Source organism: Mustela nigripes, chromosome 6 (assembly GCF_022355385.1).
Source record: "Mustela nigripes isolate SB6536 chromosome 6, MUSNIG.SB6536, whole genome shotgun sequence".
In the NCBI taxonomy this organism is placed as follows: domain Eukaryota; kingdom Metazoa; phylum Chordata; class Mammalia; order Carnivora; family Mustelidae; genus Mustela; species Mustela nigripes.
Window position 1 is genome coordinate 133,582,100 of NC_081562.1, and position 21,029 is coordinate 133,603,128.

General features: G+C 33.8%; 1 protein-coding gene across 3 annotated transcripts in view; it reads left to right on the top strand.

The window, feature by feature from the left end:
- The window catches only part of MINDY3 (MINDY lysine 48 deubiquitinase 3), an 81,758-nt gene that overhangs the window by 15,084 nt on the left and 45,645 nt on the right, over window positions 1-21,029 (top strand). For 2 of the 3 annotated variants that reach the window (XM_059404250.1, XM_059404252.1), the window contains exons 3-8: window positions 1,995-2,055; window positions 3,719-3,892; window positions 7,198-7,249; window positions 8,119-8,233; window positions 10,869-10,942; window positions 11,795-11,874. In XM_059404250.1, the coding sequence (XP_059260233.1) occupies window positions 1,995-2,055; window positions 3,719-3,892; window positions 7,198-7,249; window positions 8,119-8,233; window positions 10,869-10,942; window positions 11,795-11,874 (556 nt within the window). Of the gene's footprint in view, window positions 1-1,994; window positions 2,056-3,718; window positions 3,893-7,197; window positions 7,250-8,118; window positions 8,234-10,868; window positions 10,943-11,794; window positions 11,875-21,029 lie in introns of those variants that run through there. The other variant, XM_059404253.1, reaches the window with a different exon arrangement.

Consider the following 21,029-nt stretch of genomic DNA (forward strand, 5'->3'; position numbering starts at 1 on the left):
ATAAAATGATATTTAATGAATGTCACTTGATAAAACTGCCTGCCAGTTTGAGGGGAAAAAATGAATTTAGACGAGCTGATAGCATATATCAAATATGTTCTTGATATAAGATTTAACCACAGAAAAACTAAAACTAATGTATTGTCAGCACTAGAGAAAGGATGAGTTCCAGGCTCAGAAAAATATTTGTAGTGAATATTAGCAGTAAGTGGATATTGTTGTTCTTATACAAGGAACTTGTACAGATTGGTTAGAAAACACTAAAACTCGTCAGTGGTGAAATGATGTGTATAGAGTCATCACAGGTGGAATAGTGATCGAGAACTAGAGAATCAAAATGTTCAGTCTTACTAGGAATCCAGAAAAGTACAAATGAAACTATAACTAGATTGTGTTTACTCTTATTTTTAAATATAAAATAATTGCCAGTGCATATTATGGGTAGGATGATGCTGGCATATTCATAGTGCCATAAGTACATTTGTACTTTGATTTGGGGAGGATAGTTACATTATAACAGGAACCATAATGCAGATTGTTTTTTATGAAATCATTGAACTTCTGTGAATCTTTCTTAAAGAAGTAATCCTTCATATGGAAAAGGTTGTATTCAATAAGAAACTATTATAGTAGTAAAAGAAAAAATTATAAGCCTAATTTACTATAATGTAGTTTACACATGAAATGATGTTTGAGTAATTTTGATAGCTCAATAGACATTTAGTGATTAAGAATTATAGTTATGATGCCTGTGGGAAAGCCAAAATGAGAAACATGATCGCATACCCATTATGCTTCTCACTTGTAAGAAAAACTAAAACAGGTATGAAAGGCTGGAAGGAAGTATATCAAAATACTAACAGCATTTGTATTAGCGGTGAAATAATGGGTATCCTACCTAATTTTTCCCAAATTTTGTAAGGTAGTTACAATACTCCACAATTTTATGGTTGTTGCCGTACTGGGGGAAAGCCAGAAACACTTGATTGCAGCATTGGTAGATTTTACTAATATAAGAATGTTGTAGAATATTACTTGTGTGGTTTTTTTGTTGTTGTTGTTGTTGTTGTTAAAGTAATTGAAATGATTGCTTATTAGGTGGCAGGTACTGTGCTAAGTGCATTACATAGATTATTTCATAAAATCCTCACTGCAGCCTTTTAAAGTTTATGCTATTATTATTTTTAGTTAGTAAAGTAGTGGAACCAAGATGCACACCTAGGTGTGTCTGACTAAAAGCAGTCCTCTTATCAACACACTACCACTTTCAAACATGTAAGTGAGAAACATCGAAGTAACCTTTTTCTTGGATCTGCTTCCTGGAGGTTCAGATACAACAGGTGGCGCATAAGGGTCTTCATTTTTAATAAACATGTCAGGTGACTAGGATGGAAATGGTCTGTAAACTGCACTTTGGGAAGGAAACACTACTGAACTGCTTTCTATCAAATCATCAGTATAACACACTTAAGGAAAAGTGAGAGATCAGTTTGTTTTTTCTTTTAAATCTTGTATTTTTTTTAGTCAAACCAGGAAGTTGGAACTCGTGATAAGCGGAAGAGTCTTGTAGTGTATTTTTATGTCACAAATCAGAGCTAATAGAGCAGAACCACCTTTGTATTTTTATTTCTTTTCCCCCAAGGAACCTAAGAAAAATGTAGACTTGTTCCTGTTTCTAGGGTTTTCATTTTGTGAATGAGCAATTAAGTTTCTTTACTTTTCTGTTTATGTGTCTGTTTTTTTGAGTCAGTTGAGTCACTTTTTCTATGTATCAAAAAATATGTATCATGAAAGAAGAATTTTATGGATCTAGAATCAAGTTTATAGTAGTATATTCTGAATAATATGCTCAATTACTGTTGAATGTGGTGAGAAACTCCAAAATTTTTATAGTACTATTTAGTAAATCATAAAGGGTTTTTTCCCATTTTAAAATAAAAGAATAAGGTATGCTTACAATGCATTCTAATAATTATTGCTTTAATTGTGTAAAGGCATTTCTTTTGAAGAAGCTCCTGTTCTCTTCAGAGAAGTCTTCTTGGAGGGATTGCCCAGGTATGATCGTGGTTGGTCTTTAAACTTTTCCTTCACCTTCTAATTTATATATGATCTATGCAGCTTTTACTGGCAATAGTTTAACTGAAATTATTTATCTTAAAAAGTAAACCATAAACAGGATATTTGTTCTTGAGATTTATTTTTTCAGTGTTTCAGAAATTTTCATGAACAGTGATATTTTAATATGTGTATTACCTAATTTGGTTTACCCAAGAGTCTAAGACAGGATAATAGAACTAAGGACAAAAAACTTTGGCTCTCACTAAAAAGTGGTGCCATTTCCCTGAACTGTTAAATGATAGCCTACCATAAGGAATGGTCATTTGTGTTTGTTTTGTCTTACTTGGCTCTCAGCAAGAACTGAGTTATCTTTGTATTCCTGCAACTTTTAGTGCAGTGCCTTACACAATGCAGATAACACTGCAAACGAAGCTGTCCTAGCTTCTGCGCTATGATTAGGTCAGAGAGCTGTGTGGTTCTACCTGATAATAACAAACATTTGCATTCCTCTTGACAGTTTAAAAGTCTTTCCTTCAATAAGTGAACAATTTCATGTGAACATCACGATAACTTTGAGAAGAATGGGGAATATATTATAATCCTGGTTTGGCATATAAAGGCAAAACAGTTTCCATTCCAATCCATACCCATAGAATCTAATGATTGTGAATTTAAGGGCTAAAGTGTCACTCATGTATTTTTTATTAATTAGTAGTTGAAATGCAAAATAAATTATAGAAAACAAATCAAGAGATATAATTATTAATATCAATGTTTTATTGATAAAATTTATAATAGCTGTTATACAGAAAGATATTTACATTGATAAAATATATAGCGTTGTCATAAATGTAAATGTCGTGGTGGTTATAAAATGAATGACCTAATTCTTGCCTTTAAAGAACTGCTAGTCTATTAAGAGAAGTAAAATTCTCCCCAGAGCATTAAATTTTATGTAGGATGTGTGTACACATCGTATCCCCTTTGAAAGTTTCAGGGGCAGTCCTACTGTTAGAGAGCTATCCTGCTTGGAAAGGGGAGGTGGGTAAGGCCTAGGAAGACGTTGAGCATTTTCTCATTGCCCCTTTCTATAAAAGTCTAATGTTCAGATCACTGCAATATAGTATCAGGAGCTTCTGTATTATGCAACGTAACCGCGATGGCGTCTGCTACTGTAATGGATTGTGGTACAGTATGTGCTATGTGTCACCTCATTATCCTTACCCCTATGGGACAAGGAGATCAAAGACATTAGACTGACTCAGAAATGAGGAAAAAATAGAAGTCTCAGCAGGCCCTCACACTGTGCCTGGTCCTGCAGTAAAGGAGCCCTCAGGGCTCCTAGTGCTCCCTTTGCAGCCTCAGGAAGGGGAGCGATCAGTACCAGGTTATTCCAAGTAACGTATTCTTTCTCCTAATGTTCAATTCTTCATTTTTCTCGTTTCTTTTTCTAATTAATGGCCGTATTTAATACTGATGACATATTAATCCTTAAGCACTTTTTTTTTTTAAACCTAAGTTGTTTATGGGGGGAGGAATCCTCCACTTAAAATGCTTGGTTTTCATTATTAAGTTAAAACATTCTTACTATTGTTATCCATGACAGGATATTTTTCTTTTCAAAGAAAACCATTATAACTGATACTTTGGTTATTTTTAGAGGAAGAGCGGAAGGAACTCCTTTGTCATACCTTATGTGATATTTTAGAGAGTGCTTGTTGTGACAACTCTGGATCATACTGCCTCGTTTCCTGGTTAAGAGGAAAGACAGCCGAGGAAACGGCTAGTATTTCTGGGAGTCGTGCAGAGTCTAGCTGCCAAGTGGAACATTCTTGTAAGATACATTTTTATTTCCTGAAGTCATTAATAAAACTGTCTTAATAAAACTGTTGAAAATTTTAAAGAAAAAAAATATTTAAAATTTTCATAACACTTCTTTTTTTTAGCCTGAGCTTAATTCATGAGCCTTAGAATCTTTCATTTCCCTGTCAATTATGTTAGTTGCTGGAGGATATTGCACTTGTTTATCATGTCATTTTTGGAAAAAAGAAAGGATTTGCATCTCTTGAACTTCTCTATAAGTTTTAGTTAGTTTCTGCTTGATGACAATCTCTTCTGATCTTTTGGAACTCTAATACAGAAAGTTAAAAGAACATAATCCTACGTACTTTAGTTTTAGATGCTTTAATGTTAGTTTTCTTGCTATTGGGAAAAAAAAGGATTTTTGGGGACATTAGAAAATTTCTTAAATATCTTTAGTTTCTTAGAGCAGAGATGGGGACATTATTCTTTATTACATATTATTTCTTTTCCTCCTGAACTTTTTGGACATTGTGTAATACAGTCTACATATATAGGTTATTTTTAGGTAGTTTTAAAAAGGGTTTAATTATTCTTTCAGGTTTCTCATTATTGAAGATTTCTCTTTAAACAAAAGCTATTCTTATTCATAAAAAAAACATATTCTGTGGATTATAGCCTTTGACACTTCTTACATAATCAACTTCAAAACTGCCAGAATGCAGTAGTAAAAAGAAGACTTCTGGTGGTACTGAAGGTAGATAAAGAATTGCTTTTCTGTTTTTCTTTTCAGGAATGATCTTGCTAGTATGTGACTTCTGATAATTGGTAGTTCCATGTGTTTATATTGAAGAAGTGACTTATTCTGCCTATGATGCATTCCATTAATGATCATCCCTGCAGAAATTATTTTTAAAGAAATTGGACACCTGATTTACAGAGAGTAAATTTTGATTACTCATGATATATATATATATCTCAGTTTCCACGTAGGATTATCCCTGAGGCACAATTGTCTCCACAGGCTGAAATGACTCTGTAATGTCAGTCTTCTTTCTCCTGTAGTTAAAGTGGCAAATTCTAATAGGTGTACATTGGCAAGGAATAATTTTTAAAATTTAAACAGTTGAATGACTTTCTTTTGAGGCCTTTTAAATATAGCCTTTCAAAAAGAATTTAATATACTTTGAGAGTCGATGATGACAGTTGAAGAAGAAAATTGGAAAATATTCCCAAGGATGATTGTCAAGAATCTTAAGATTGGTTTTAAACTATTTTCCAGGTTTTACTGGGTTGCATGAAAGCATGTTTAATAGTTTCACTTAGGACATTAAAATCCTGACAGAGGAACAGTTGGACTAATTAAAAGTTCTTTTAAAGACTATCTGCTTAAAGCCAATCTATACACTAAAATGCAAGAAAATAGTACGATCTTTTCTTTTAACATTTTTCGTTAGTATTTTTGTAGTACAATCTATACATGCCATAGAGTACACTGTATAATTTCTGTAGTTAGAGGTTAAATCACTCTAGGTTAAATAGCCTTTATAATGTATTAACTTTGGTACTTGGTACTTGAGTAACTAATTTAGGTGGGCATATTAGATTTAATTTCTTTTCCAAAAACATATTTTAGTAGTTTTCCAGTTCACTTTGCCTCATTTTAAAAGTGGACATGAAATGAAACCATATATTAAATCTGTTTTTAGGTTAAGACTGTAAAAATTTGAAAAGTTTTGTTAAATGAAAATTTGAGAATTTACCTTAGATGTTGACAAATGCAAAGAACTTACATTAAAGTTTTTATTCCGTATAACAATCTGTTTTACCTGTTCTTTCCTTTGTTCCCAGCTATGTTCTTTTTCTTGTGTTTTATATTTTTTCATCATCCTGCCTGCTAAGCTTTTTATTTTGCTTGCCTCTTCTCTCTAAATTACTATCTTTATGTCTACTTTCATAGTGTATACCCAGTAGAATTATTTAGGTAATCAAGCACTGCAGAGCAATTAGTACAGTTTGGAAAAGGTTAGGTTGAATTTTTATTTTATCCTGAAATTTTACATGTGAACTGTTTTTCCCCTTGTCATTAGTACATTGTGCACAAACATTAATTTCATTGGCTTGTGTGGTTGTGTAGTTTTGGCTTTCAGTAACGCACACTTGTTTGCAATAGTGAATGCTCAGGTTCAATTTCAGTTTGTTTCCCATGCATATCAAAAGCTTATTGAAATTAACCCATCTGGGCTGGTAAAGATTTTTAAAAGTAGTTTAAAGCACTTGAGAATTAAAGTGATTTGAAAAGGAGAGCCTAATGAAACATTTTTAATTGTAATTCAAAAAATCCTAATTTTGAATTCATAATGAATTTCTTTCATTTTCTTATCAGAGAATGAAAGAAATTCATAAGAATTAATATTTAAAAGTACTAAGATTTGCTTTATAAAATATATATAAAATTGTTCATTGTGATAAATTAGAAGTATTTTGATTCATGTTTGAGATCTTTAAAGGTGTTATCTTTGTAAAGGGAGCCAACTCTCTGGATTCAAATCTCTGCTGTGCTGTTCATTGCATTGTGCTCCAGGGAGGCTTCTTCTCTGCCTTGGTTTCTCTTCTGTAAAATGCGGCTGATAGGGTTGTTAGAGGATTAAATGAGATAAAATCTATAGAGCATTTACAGAGGGGCCTGGCACTTAGTATAAAGTGCTATATAAACATCACCTTGGATTTAAATGATTTATTTTATTTCCTTTGCTTTTTTAATTTATAATTGTACTGTATTAATGATCATAATCCAAATGAGTTACTGAAAACTTCTCTAACAATTGTACCAACAAATGAGGAAACAGACTTAAAGCTGTCGTTGAACCTGTGTAGTTTCAAAGTGCTATTCCTTTTTATACACATTAGTTTAAAAATTAAACTTAACCTAAAGATTTTATATTATAAAGGAAGAAGATTAGCTATGATGATTTTATTTGGATCTATGATTTGGAAGATTATTTTAAAGTGCAAGACACATTTCAGTGATGTGTGAAGCACTGTCAATAATTTCTCATATTTTATGTAGTATTCTAGCCTGACTGAGTTGAAAATAAATGTTTATCATTTAATCACCCTTCTACATTCTCAGTATTATATCCATTTTAGTTATAATCATGGTAACTAAGATCCTGAAATAAAAATTTGTGTTATAGTAAAGTTGAAAATAAACAGAATTTTAAGGGAGTAAGGAAATAGGGAAAATTTTGATTGCTTGAAAGTATTTACAGCCTGCTGTGTGTATCTTGTGTCATTTATTTGCCATGTGTAGTGCTGAAAAGTGTCTTTTATGTATAGCTGCCTTGGCTGTCGAAGAGCTTGGCTTTGAGCGATTTCATGCATTAATTCAGTAAGTAACATTGGAACATTTAAAATACTTACCTTGTGGACACATTGCCATTTTAAGTCTGTTCATATTGTGGAAAGGTACTTAGATATATATAATTGAGGATTAATTTGTTACCAGTTTTTTAAATAGTAATTTATTAATGTTTACTTAAATTATTCTGATTCCTAAATTAGCTAACTACCAGAATACACCTTTTATAATATTAAAAGCTTCTTCATCGCTTACAATGAAAAAAATCATTCTAGCTTGATGTCTCTCTGACCTGAATGAATACAAAAATTTCTAATAGGATAAATATTTGAATTATTTTGTTTGCCAATATATGCCTTCTATGATTCTCATTAAAAGTGCCATATTTTCACTAGAACATTAAACTTTTTATTATAAAAGGTAAGGATAGGTACATTGATAGTATTACAAGTGGCATTTGAAATACGACATTACTTTCTTTTAAAAGAAGCCACAATTGTACACCTTATCTTTGGTATTCAGATATTTATTACGTAGTTTTCAGGCTTTACAGAGTCAAGTGTTTTTTTTTTTTTCCTTTCTTGAGCACCTCTTAAAGCTACTTCCTTCTTTAAAAATGTGTAATTATTGTAGAATTTATTGATGCTAGACAGTTCACCTAAGTGATGAAGAGTTTTCCTGCCAAGTAGGCATTCTATTTTAATAGTATATATTTAGCAACATTTGTCAGCAGCAGCTTTTGCTTTTAATGGCTAAATCTGTATTTGAAAATTTGAGACACAGAAATCTCATTTGTACATATACAGTTTAATGTATAAGACAGTTTTAAAATTTTCCCATTTGTCAATGTAATCATTCTCATCTCTAATACTAATACTTAATTCTTTTTCCCCCCCCAGAAAGAGATCATTCAGAAGTTTATCAGAATTAAAAGATGCTGTCTTGGACCAGTATTCAATGTGGGGAAACAAATTTGGAGTGTTGCTTTTTCTGTATTCTGTGTTACTGACAAAGGTTTGTTTAAGAAGATACTTTTGGCTTTTATTAGTTTGAGTTTAGTACTGGTTTTCATGCTGTGATGAGTAATTTTATTTTTGGTACCGTTTCTAATCTCAGAATAAAAGTCTACTTATGCTGATGATAAGGAATCATCCAGTTCTCTTTTCTTACCACTCACTTAGTACTTAACCACTTTCAAACTTAGTTTGACTCCTGATTTCTATGTTATAAAAGTTATCAGTGATATTCTAATTATGAAATGCTCTCAGTTCTTCTGAGTTTTATTTTCTTTCATCTTAGCAGTAACTGGCATTTGACAACCTTAATGCTTTCTGGAAGCTCTTTCTGACGCTCAGTCCCTCTCCTAACTGACCTAAAAAATCACTGTGCTAGTTCCCTTTTATTATTGTCCCATCTCCCCCAACCCTCACTGCCTTTTATCAATAGCTTCATTTTCTTCTTTACCTGTTATCTCCTGCTCCTTTCTCTCCCGGTCCAAATTTTTATATTGAAGAAATTTTCAGTCCCTGTCATCTTCACGCTTTTTCTCTTATGGGCATTTTATTCTCTCAACTTACTTTTATGTGGTTAATTTCAATGCGTATACTTCTGGCCTACCTTTTTTTCCCCCAACTCCTAACCTCCTATCTCTAACTGCCTGTTAGTCTCAGTTGAGTATCCTGCTAGATGTGTCATGTCTGCTATCAGACTTCTTTCATTTGACAGATGTTTATTGGGCATTGACTCCCTGCTAGGGATTGGAATTATAATATGAGAAACAGGTTTTTTTTAAAAGATTCCTCACCAGTACTGTGAAAAACAAATTTACACATTAACAATTCCATGCGGGCTCTGTTTTTAGGTGTTTATTTCTTGCATGCACAAAGCCATGGGGGCGGGGAGGCAGGGTAGAATAGAATGTAGCCTGAATCTTGGATTTGATTTGTTTGTCTTTGGTGGAATCAAGGACAGACTTTACATAGTAGGGACCCTTTGGTGGATATAGTGTCTTGGTGGATGAAGAAAAGTTTTCTAGAAGAAAAAGCTGTGGGAAGATTTTCTGAGCCATGGAAACAGCAAGTATAAAGGCATAATGAATTTGGGTGTAACACCACAAGAACTCTGAGGAGTTCAGTTTTACTGCAGCATTTTATTTATGTAAAAAAGGCTCAGAATGTTAAGGCCCTTGTATTCTGTCCAAAAAAAAAATTATTGCAGTTTCACTTGGTCAGTATTAGAACAGAGCAAAAATTTAGACAAGGTAATAACGAGATCTTTTGTTGATAAGTTTCCTTAAATTGAGGTAAGACTTGTGTGAGAGGGAGTTGGTGGTAAGGTTGAAGACTGGAGTCAGGAAAACAAGAAAGAGTGGTTACTGAATGGTGAACCTAAGCTAGGGCAGTAGCCATGGAAATGGAAAAGAAAAAGACCATATTTAGAAGTGTGTTCTAAATTTGGAAATTTAAAAAGCACATTTAAGAGAAAGAACCACAAGTACTTTGTAGTTTGTTAGATGTGGTAAAGAGCAAGTGAGGGTAGGACTTAAGATGTCTGGCCTCTAACAGGTTTGGCTTTGACTATTCATTATTCCCCCCCCCCCCGCCGTTTTTTATGCTCAAAACTTTTGATGCCTCCTCTTCCCTTTACAGCCAATAAACCGTCATGTCTAGTTCTTACTTGAGCTGGTCTTTGAGATGATGTCCCCTCCCTCACCAATGATTATGTCACTTCTTCATATTACTCCTTTTGGCTTTATCATGGTCTGTTTTGTGTTGTTTACAAGGCAGCAAGTGCAAAAATCTCGTACTTGTTTGTATTGTCTTACAATATTTAGGCATTCGTTAAATATTTGGATTTTTGACTAATGCCTTTAATCCTTAGAAATGGCCTTAATCTGATAGAACCAGTGGTTAAAGTTAGATGAATAGCACAGTGACGGGCAGTTATTCTTTATTCTTTCAACGCTGATGAAAATGCCCTAGTCTTGTACTTACCTAGACTTCTGGGGATTTGGATGCGTTTTTGAGGAATTTTAAAAATACCAGAAAATTCATTTTTAAGAAAAGAAGCTTCCTGCCCCCCTACTTTGACACTTTTATTTTATCAGTACATGTTTAAATTACTGATATTTCTGAGAATGCACAATCAGAATTCTATTTTCTTCTGTTTCAGACCTTTTCTATATTTAATTGATATCTCTATCAACACTTATGTGTATGTCTTTAATACTAATAAGTTTTTTAAAAGGCCTAAGTAAATACTTCAGATACCTTAGCAGATGTGTTAAATCTGAATTTACTTCGGCCTGAAATTAAATGAATATTAACTCTTAGGATTTAAAAACTTTCTCCTCCCTCCTGCTGAAATTTAAACCTCTCTCAGTACCCCTTTGGCCAACATGCCATAAGATCTATCACCTATGAGATAGTCAGTGCTCTGCATAGAGCCCAGGATAGAAAAGATACCCTTAGAGGAGCTCCTCTTACCATTATCATCTCATATGTTCTCTCATATCAAATATGGGTAACTTTTTAGGAGAAAAGTTACTTAAATAAATGTGTTTTATTCATTTATATAAAAAATGGTCAATTTATAAACTGTAATTTTCATTTTTAGTTTTTGAACTAAGTGAATGTTTTGGTTCCTTTAGGGCATTGAAAACATAAAAAACGAAATTGAAGATTCAAATGAACCTTTGATAGATCCTGTATATGGACATGGCAGGTAATTAACTAAAATCTGTCTTTTCTTTCATGGACTTAAGTTTTTAGAAACTTGACTTTAAGATAATCTGAGTCAGATACTTTTGTCAGTGTTGACAGCATAAAGTGTGTGGATTTGAGTAGTCTGTGCTTTATGCATTGCTTGCTTTATGTGTGAAATGATAATTTCCACTTCAGATTTATGTATGCATTGCACTTATCATGGCTCATACTTTCTTTAAAGATGACAACAGAATTTTACAAATTCTGCTTTATGTTCCTCTTAATTTTTTAAAGAATGCAATTGACTCATTTCGACTTAGAAATAAGTGTATCCTTACCTGTTTGTAAATGCTTTCCTGCTTGAGGGAGATATTTTTTTCCTTATTTTTCTCTGAAACCACACCCCGCCAAGCTCTGTATAATTGTACTAAAATAGTCAAACAGTGATAGTTAACCCACTCTGTTACATAAGTCCTTCTCTTTAGATCTTTGTGCCTCAAAGGTTAAAATTCAATGGTCCATCAAACAAAAAATAATAATAATTACATATATTATTTATAGATGGTTATAAATATAAAGTAAGTTATTAGTCTAAGTAACTTTTTTTCCCATCCATTTAAACATAATATCTTAGATAAATTTGTTAAATTTAGATGAACGTATAGAACAATAGATACCATTGTGATGATACACTAAGTCATACATTTCGAAAGCTGTTGTTGAGCATATAAAATAAAAATGTAAGGTATTCCTAACTTTGTTTCTTAATAGACATAATGTAGAAGTTATTACTTTATGCTTTACCATGGGATCATTTGATGTGGAAACTAGTTTATTCATGTTTTAATTACTTCTACATTTTTATTAATAGCCAAAGTTTAATTAACCTCCTACTGACGGGACATGCTGTTTCTAATGTGTGGGATGGTGATAGAGAATGCTCAGGAATGAGTAAGTATATTTTTTGCTGTGTTTACTCTTTGATGATGACTATTTCCCTAGAGTATCGTTGATTGTTATTCACCTACTTAATGGCTCTGTGTTACTAAGAGGTTAACATAAGTGCTTTAATATAGAAGAATGTTTCCCTGTTTTCAAGGCACTGTCACTTAGAGAGTGTGGAATTTGAAGGCAGACAAACTTGGATTCAAATTCCAAGTGTTTAGACTTCAGTAAAGTTACTTCATCTACCTTTAGTTTTCTCTAGTATAAAATTGGGATTATATGACTTCTTTAGAAAGTAATAAATCGATCTTTTTAATCTATAAATCTTGTACATTTATGTAGTAATATCTATAAGTCTCAGACACTACTGCATTTTCTTAAAATTGAAAATTACAAGTAATGCAATTTGAAATATGAGTCTAGTGGTTTTTCCTATATTACATTTAGTGTGTATAATTTCATCTGAAATGTTGGGCAGATTTAATGTTATCTGAGAACTTTAAGTGACCCCCCCCCACCACCACCACACCTCCATTTCTGGTTTCATTTATTTCATTGCTATAACTTCATACATTCCCAAGGTCTTTGAAGTGAAACACATTATTGGCCAATTCATCCAGTTAAGAGCTGATATATAGTTCTAAGTAAAATTCCCTTCAGCTTATGACTGGGTCAGTTTAAATTCAGTTATTTACTCACTCAACTTGTATCAATTACTACGTACCTCTTTTTGGAGTATGTAAAGCATAGGACAGGAAGCTTCTATAGTTTCTATAGTCATAGGGAAATTTATTTATCCTATGAGATGAAACTTCACCAGATAGCAGAAGCAAATACTATGAGCTGTTCCTTTTTACTTCCATTTAAATGAGTGAATCTTGATCTTAAATTTGAATTATTCTCAAGTTTTAGAAATAGGTATAGCTAATTAACAAAACAGGAAAGGATATAATATTAACGGGGAGGGTGAAGGTCAGTAAAAATTTATAATTTCAGGTTTAAAGCACCCTAGCACAATCCAACCCTTACTTTTACTATTTAAGAAATGTAAGAATGACCTTCTCTCCCTCTACACATTAGATAAAATATGCAAAATCATTCACTTAGTGTTTAGGTTAGAATGAGAACCCAGTTTTGCTGATTTCTGGCAAAGAACAAAAAACTTACGGACAAAGAAACTACAAATTTACCTTGCTCTGTTTTTTTAAATGAGCCCATTCCATTCTTGAACCTTATTTTGATTCAGAGTTGTAAAGGCACTTAATCCTCCCAGTTAAAGGTATGTCATTCTTTCTTCAGTAATATGCACTCACTGTATGGCTTCTACACACCCTCTCTTTTTCCTTCTCCCTATGATTTCTGGAGCCTGGAGTGTCTTAGATCATCTCAGATGATCAAAGGAATATCCGGTTCCTGTTAAACTTAGGTTAAAGTATCTCATCCCACTTGTCCCTGTCTTTGCTGCCACTCATAATTCTATGGCTCATAATTCTTTCCACTTGGACTTTGATGGCATTTCTCTGGCTCTTGATCCTAGTTACCATAGTCCTCCTTTCTCCTTATTCTGCAGATTCTCCTAAGCCTGCCCTCTCAGAGCTAGGCTATTCTGCCTCCCTAGGCTTTTCCTCCCCTATCCTCCCATAGGCTTTTTTCTTGCCATGAATTTTTTACTTTCCCGATAGGGTATTAGTCACTTATCCAAGTTTAGGTTCTTGATGTGTACAAATTTATTCTTTTCTGTTGCTTGAAACATCAGCTTTCAAAGCTGTTGTCTCGCTGTGAATTTTTTTTTTTTCAGTATAGCTTAAATATCAAAACTAAGCAATTACTTGAATTATCTTGGAAAAGAAGGTAGTCAGGGCATATGTCTTTCATTTTCCCTTAATTGTTAGGAATTATTAGGAATTTGTTTTCAGTCACCAAACTTAAAAATCTGTACATTACTCAGCATTTATCGTATGTTTTTCTGAACTGACAACATGGGGGGAGGTTGTGATATATGTAATATACAAATAAAAAGTATAAGTAGGTACTAGTTGTACAGTACTTAGGCAAGCCACTTTACTTCTCCTAGCTTCAATTTCCTTATTTATAAATATGGAGGTTTATTGCCTTCCTCAAAGGGATGCTCTGAAGGTTAAGATCAGATTTCTAAAATGCCTCAACTGGCCAATGGGGAGAACTCAGTTTTCCCTCGAAAACACACACACCTAGTTTGGGGAACTCAGAACGTGCACCCAAATAACCATAATGCAGTATGAAATGAAGCTTGTTGAAATAAAGTATTATAGAGGAAAGAGAAAACCTTTCCCACTATGTTTATGTCGGGGTAAGCAGAGAGACTCTCAGTAGGAGTTAACGTTTTGATGGGGCAAGATGGAACGAGTGAGAGGGCATTTTGAGAAAACTGCAGGTTGTGTTTAGGGGCTGGAGACAGTGGATGAAAGCACTGGACCTGTGAAGGAGACTGGTAAGAGGAAGGATCCTAAACATGGGGCTAAGTAAGAACCCAGAGTCTCTTGAATACTCAGAAGTTTACATTTTAGTTGGCAGACATGAGGAAGACAGTCATTGAAGGCATTTGGAATGGAAGGAAAGAGGGAGCAGCTTGTATTTATGTACTTGGGCTAAGTAGCGTTTTAGACTGCTGTATGTTCTTAATGTTGGTAGATAAAAAGGTGAGCCTCGGGTGATTAAGTTGACCGGTGTCAAGCAGCAAAGGCATAAGCTGCTGTGTCCACACCCAGAGCTTGTGCTCATTCCACTGTAGCATGTGCCGCTGTACCGCTCTGCCTCTGTCAGAGACCACAGCAGAGTGGACATTCATGAGGTACCTAAGGGTAAAGTACAAATGACTAGGAGGTTTTCAGATAAAGCTTATTAAACAAATGAACAAGCATGGCAAGTGGACTTGAAACCAGGTCACAGAGAGTAAATATTTTAGCCGTGTAAGCAAGGAAGTTTTCCTGGTGGAAGAGGGAGAGAGGAACTGATTGCCAAGGCAAAGAGATGGTGTGTGTAGGTTTTGTTTTAGGGGATAGAAATCACTTAAATTGTTTGTTGGCCAGGGGAAGGGAACCACCTTTAATCAAAGTAAATGGGGTCAGGAGGAACTGTAACCTCGGAAAGATGCAGAGTTGTAAAACAGGAAGAAAGAACGGGCTGAGGAAAGAAAAAGGCATTCGAAGTGTGAAAGATTTCAATAGGGAGAAATTTTGAGATTTTGAAGTCTGCTGAGAATAAGTGGACCGAGGTGAAGTTGGAGGCATATAAAGGAGAGAAAGGGTTTGAGTCCACTGCTTGAAGAAGGAATAAGAAAAAAAAATGGATCGTGGGAGAAATTTTGAATTGCGTCGTCAGCAGTAAGAGGGAGGGATGAGTTTACATAGAGTGATTTAGAGTGGATCCAACCAGTAAGGTTTATAGTTAGGCTTTTTCCTGCCAGTAAGTATAGATCGGGCAGTTGGAGAAAAAATGCAAATTATGTGTTACCCAGGAAAGACCAAGAAGGCTCAGTGAAAGATAAATAGGGCATTTTTCTTGCCTTTAATTCATAAGGATGTCAATGCTTGATCTGTCATATATTTTATATATACAAATAATATAACATGCAATAAACATTTTTCTCAGTTTGTCTTTGCCTTTAGTTAATGGTGGACATGTATATTAACATTTTTACTGTTATAAACAAATACTGCAGTGAACATTTTTGTTTATAAATTTTTACATATTCAAGTATTCTTATAGGATAGATTTCTAAAAATAGAATGTGTGATAAAAATTTAGGTGTGTTATATTTGTTACTAATAGCTTTATCAAGATAGAATTCACGTACCACACATATGATATTATTTAAAATTTATAATTCCATGGTATGTATGTATTTATTTTAATTCCATGGCTTTTAATACATTCTTAGAGTTATGTGACTGTCACCAGATCAATATTAGAACATTTTTCTATCAGTCCAAAAAAATACCCTTGTGCTCATTTGCGGTCACTCCCCATAATTGCCTTGCCCTTCAGCTCCTAGCAACAATTAATCTGTTTTCTGTCTCCGTAGATCTGTCAAAACTGGGGATTTCTTATAAATAGAATCATGTAATATCTGGTCTTCTATGACTGGCTTCTTTTACTTGGCATGTTTTCAAGGTTCAGCCATGTTTTAGCGTATGCCAGGACTGTACTCCTTTTAATTGGTGAATATATCCCACTTAGTAGAGAGACCATAATTTATGTATTCCTTCATCTATTGTTGGACATTCAGCTTGTTTCCACTTGGCCGTCCTGAATACTGTGTTTAGGAACATTTATGTAAGTTTTTGTGAGGATGTATGTTTTAATTTTGCTTTGGTATCTACTTAAGAATGAAAATCCTGGGACATATGATAACTCATCTATTTAGAACACCTGTAAACCTGATAGATAAAGCCAGATTACCTTCTAAGATCAGCCTTACCAACTGCTAATATATCAACTTTGCTTTTAAAAAACTTAACTGTTTTCCTGTATCCTGGCCCCACTCAGAACTGTCCATCTTTTATATGTCATTTACTGATAATTCACATTTCTCTGATTCCTCCTGAGCCTCTGTTTGATCATCTTTTTGTGTGTTTGTCAGCTTTTAGTATTTTCTCTTCTGGGAATTGCTTCTTTCTAGCTTTCGGCATTCTGAGGGGAAAGGTTACTGTCTTCTTCATAGTTGCTAGGAACTCTATAAATTCTTTCTTTGTTTAAAAAATGTGATGCAAATATTTTCCCTCAGCCTTTTCTGTCTCTTAACTTTGTTAATGGGTGTCTGTTATCATCCCGGAGGTTGTCATTTTTAGAAAGATAATCATTTCATCTTTTCTGTTACAGATTTTGTTTTTCAGTTTTTTTTTCTTAAATCAGTTTTGTATTTCGCCACAAGATTAAACTAATATTTCCTAATATTTTCTTCAAATCATTTTATAGGCTTTTTTTAATGTTTAATTCTTTAATCCACTTGGATTATTTATTTGTGAATAGTATGAGATGGAGATCTACTTTTACTTTTTCCCAAGGAACTGCCCAATATTCCTAACTTGTCATTTTCTCCACTGACCCACCTACTTGATTAAATAACAGATTTTCCCATATGTGTGAAACCTTCTTTGTACTCTTCTGTTCCACTTACCTGTTTGTGAGTTCTTATGCCAAAACTACCTTATTGCCTAGTTGTATGTTCTTTGATATTTGTTGGCACGTTTCCTATGATTATTATAATAAAAATATTATAATGTAAAATTATTATAGCCATTTTTATATTATCTAGCCCAGTTGAACTTTTTTTAATGTTGCAGTTTTAAGAAATTTGTAAGAATTCGAATGAGTTATGTTAAATTTGTAGATTATTTTAAAGAAGTGCCATTTTTACAGTAGTAAATCTTCCCATTTAGATTGGACTTTTCTGTACCTTTCAATGAAAGTATATAGTATTGATCATATGTGTTCTGTAGTTTCCGAATCCAGATACTTGATTCTGCCTCAACTGTTAAAACTATCTTTAGCTTCTGCAATAGAATACCGATAAACCTGCAGTAGAACTCGTCATCTAATTTCATTTTTGCCCACCCGCTAGTCTTTTACACCAGCTAGTAGGATATTTTTAGAAACTAAGTCAGATCATGACAGTTTCAATGACTTGGTTCCCCATGCACTTCAACCCGTCTACTGCCACCCATGCACTTCAACTCCTGTCTACTGCCAGCTGCCTTTACTACTGCATGTCTTTTGAGCTGAGATTTTCTTTGCTTTGTTTGCCTATAGATCAGTTTTTCAGTGGCCTCTTTCCTACCTTTAAGGTATTCTGTTGTATTTGTGCCCTGTGTTATTTTATGTATTGAACATTTACTGTTTACATTTATTTGATTATTTGAATGTTTTCTTCATTTTATGGGATTGACATAGAGTCAGCTCTTATAAATCAGAAACCCAGAGCTTCCTTTCTTTTTTCTCTTTAATAGAAATCATTATCACAGTCATTCCAGGCTACAGTTAAATAGTTCATTGAATGTTCATGAACTTGTGATACGCAGACACTAAGAGACTCTAAACCGAAAATTTAGATCACTTTGAAATTTTAGTATTTTTTAAGTAATGTGAATTGCAATTAAGTGGTTAGGTGGTATATAAATTTGAAGTGTTTGGTTTATCAAAATTTGAGGAAAAAGTCAGAAGTGCTTCTTTTCTCTATATTTTATTACTATAAAAATAGATTTAACTAGCTGTAGTTAAGTTGCCAGAAGCAATACGGGACTCCCAGTTAAATTTATTTGCAGATAAATCATTTTTAGCATAAGTATGTGCCATTCAATATTTGGAATATAATTTTACTAAATACTGGTTTTTTATCAGAAATTTACATTTAACTGGGCATTTTGTGTTTTTATTTGCTAAATTGGTCTATCCTAGCTATATGTCAACTCTGTAGCAACCTGACTTCTTAGGAATACAATAACCAGTAAATGGGTTTAAGAAGCTCTTCACTTTCAAAAACAGATTACACAAAGTTCATAGCTCAAATTGTGTGTGTGTGTGCAATTTATGTATCAGTGACATAATCAAGTCTTTCTCAGTATCCTACTGCTTTTTAGTTTAGCTAGTCTAACATTCTTGCAACTAAGTTCATTTTAAATTTATCTAACTACAGATTTTTTCCCCTTACTTACTCAAGGATCCCATATAATTTCATCCTGGCTTATTTCTCAACCATCAGAAATCTATGCTTGAAGAAAATTGTGCCACTTGCTTTTATTTCTTTGTGCTACTCCCTTTGCCAAAGACCTATATCCCTCTCATCTGTGCCTGTGCAGTCCTTCACTGCCTACTTCACAGGCCATCCCTCCAAGGAGAGCTTCGTGATTCTCGGGGCTGAAAGTGATCTACCCTTACCTCTGAGCATTTTGTTTTCATGGCACTTAACCACATTCTACTTTGATGCCTACTGTTTAAGGGGGGGATGGGATTTTTTAAATTGTAGTAAGAACATTTAGCATAAGATCTACCCTCATAATGATTTTTTTAAGTCAAGTTACAGAATTAACTATAAACACAAAGTTGTACAGCAGATATCTAGAACTCAGTCACCTTACATGACTGCAATTTTATCTGTTAAATAGCAACTCCCTATTTCCTCCTTCCAGCTCCTGGCAACCATCATTCTGCTCCACTTCTTTGAATTTGACTATTTCAAATACCTCATCTAAGTGGAATCATACAGTATTTCTCCTTCTCTGACTTCTATATTTCACTTAGCATAGTGTCCTAAAGGTTCATTCCTGTTGCCATGTATGATAGGATTTCCTTCTTTTTTAAGCCTTGACTAATAGTCCATCATATGTATATTCCATAATTTCCTTATCCAGGCATTCGTTGCTGGACGTGTAGATGGTTTCAACATCTTGGCTGCTGTAAGTACTGCTGCAGTGAGCATGGGAATGCAGATATCTCTTGCGATTCTGATTTCAGTTCTTTTGGACTGAATACCCAGAAGTGGAATGGCTCTGTCACATGGTAGATGTATTTTTAAGTTTTTGAGGAACCTCCATACTGTTTTCTATAGTTGCGACACCATTTTACATTTCCGTCAACAGTGTATAAAGGTCCAGTTTCTACATATCCTCACCAACAACTTAAGTTTTTTTTCCCTTTTTTAATTCTTTTTTTTTTTTTTTAAATAATGTCCATCCTAACAGGTGTGAGGTAATACCTCTGTTGGGTTTTAATTTGCAACTCTTATGATTAGTGATGTTGAGCATCTTTTCATATATTTTTGGCTATTTATATGTATTCTTTGGAGAAATGTCTAATCATGTTCTTTGCCCAATTTTTAATTGGGTTATTTTGGGGTTTTGCATTTGAGCTGTAGGAGTTCCTTATCTATTTTGGTCCTTAACCTCTTATCAGATACATGGTTTGCAAAAAGAATCTTGCCAGCTTCATCTTTGTAGTCCCCATGGTAGCTTTGTATTTTTGCACTCTGCAGCATTGTTGGGTTTTTTGTTTTGTTTTGTTTTGTTTTGTTTTGTTTTGTTTTGTTTTGAATACTTGGCACTCAGGGTATGCTTCTTAAATGCAGTGCAGTTATCTGGTGTCCAAGTCAGCATCAAATTTAAAAGGCCCAAATGGGCCTTCTATAGATGTACTGAGAGCAGTGAGAAGAGACAGCTGAAGTGGAAGAGAAGAAAGGGGGAGGCAACCAGGAATATAAAACTTTGCATATATATATGATCTCACTGACTGAAGCAGATGGGGTTGATAGGGAATCAATGTGATTATAAGAAAACAAAGTTAGAAAATTCTAAAATAAAATGACACAATTATTAGGATGTCCTGCAAGTGTCTCAGTAAGTCTTGAAGTCATCTTACAAGTCTTATATAAGTAAATTCTGTAAGTTTTAATATGTGAGATTGGTATATCCTCACTACATTTACAACTTTGTACACTAATAAATATTCTTAAGAATGAACGTTAGCTATCAAAAATAAAAATTTAAGGGAGCCTGGGTGGCCCATCAGTGGTTTAAAGCCTCTGCCTTCGGCTCAGGTCCTGGTCCCAGGGTCCTGGGCTCAAGCCCCGCATCGGGCTCTCTGCTCAGCGGGGAGCCTGCTTCCTCCTCTCTCTCTGCCTGCCTCTCTGCCTACTTGTGATCTCTATCAAATAAATAAATAAAATCTTTTAAAAAAGAGAGAGTCTTAAATAAATAAAAATAAAATTTAAATAGATGATATTCTGTCTAAAGAAATAGTAATTTGAAATAATACCATTTAAACTATATATTTAAATATGTGCTTACTGACCTAATCTGAATAATTCATTACCCAAGAATTATGAACAGCTGGTTTTCTATACTTAATAGCATGATATTATTATAAATATACTATTTTAGGTGTATGTTTAAAATTCCAAGGCAGTAGATGGTGCAGTATCTAATCATAACACTAGGTGGTGGTATCCGATTTTAAGAAATTGAAGTGTGGAAATGTTTCTCAACATACATATTCTTTGACCTTGAAATCATTTAGTGCTTAAATCTCAGAAGAAAGAGGAAGGAAAAATTAATAAAGCAATAGAGTACCATTTCTACTTATTAGGGTTACTCACCCCTACTCTCTTTTTTTCCTTTGAATGCTATAAT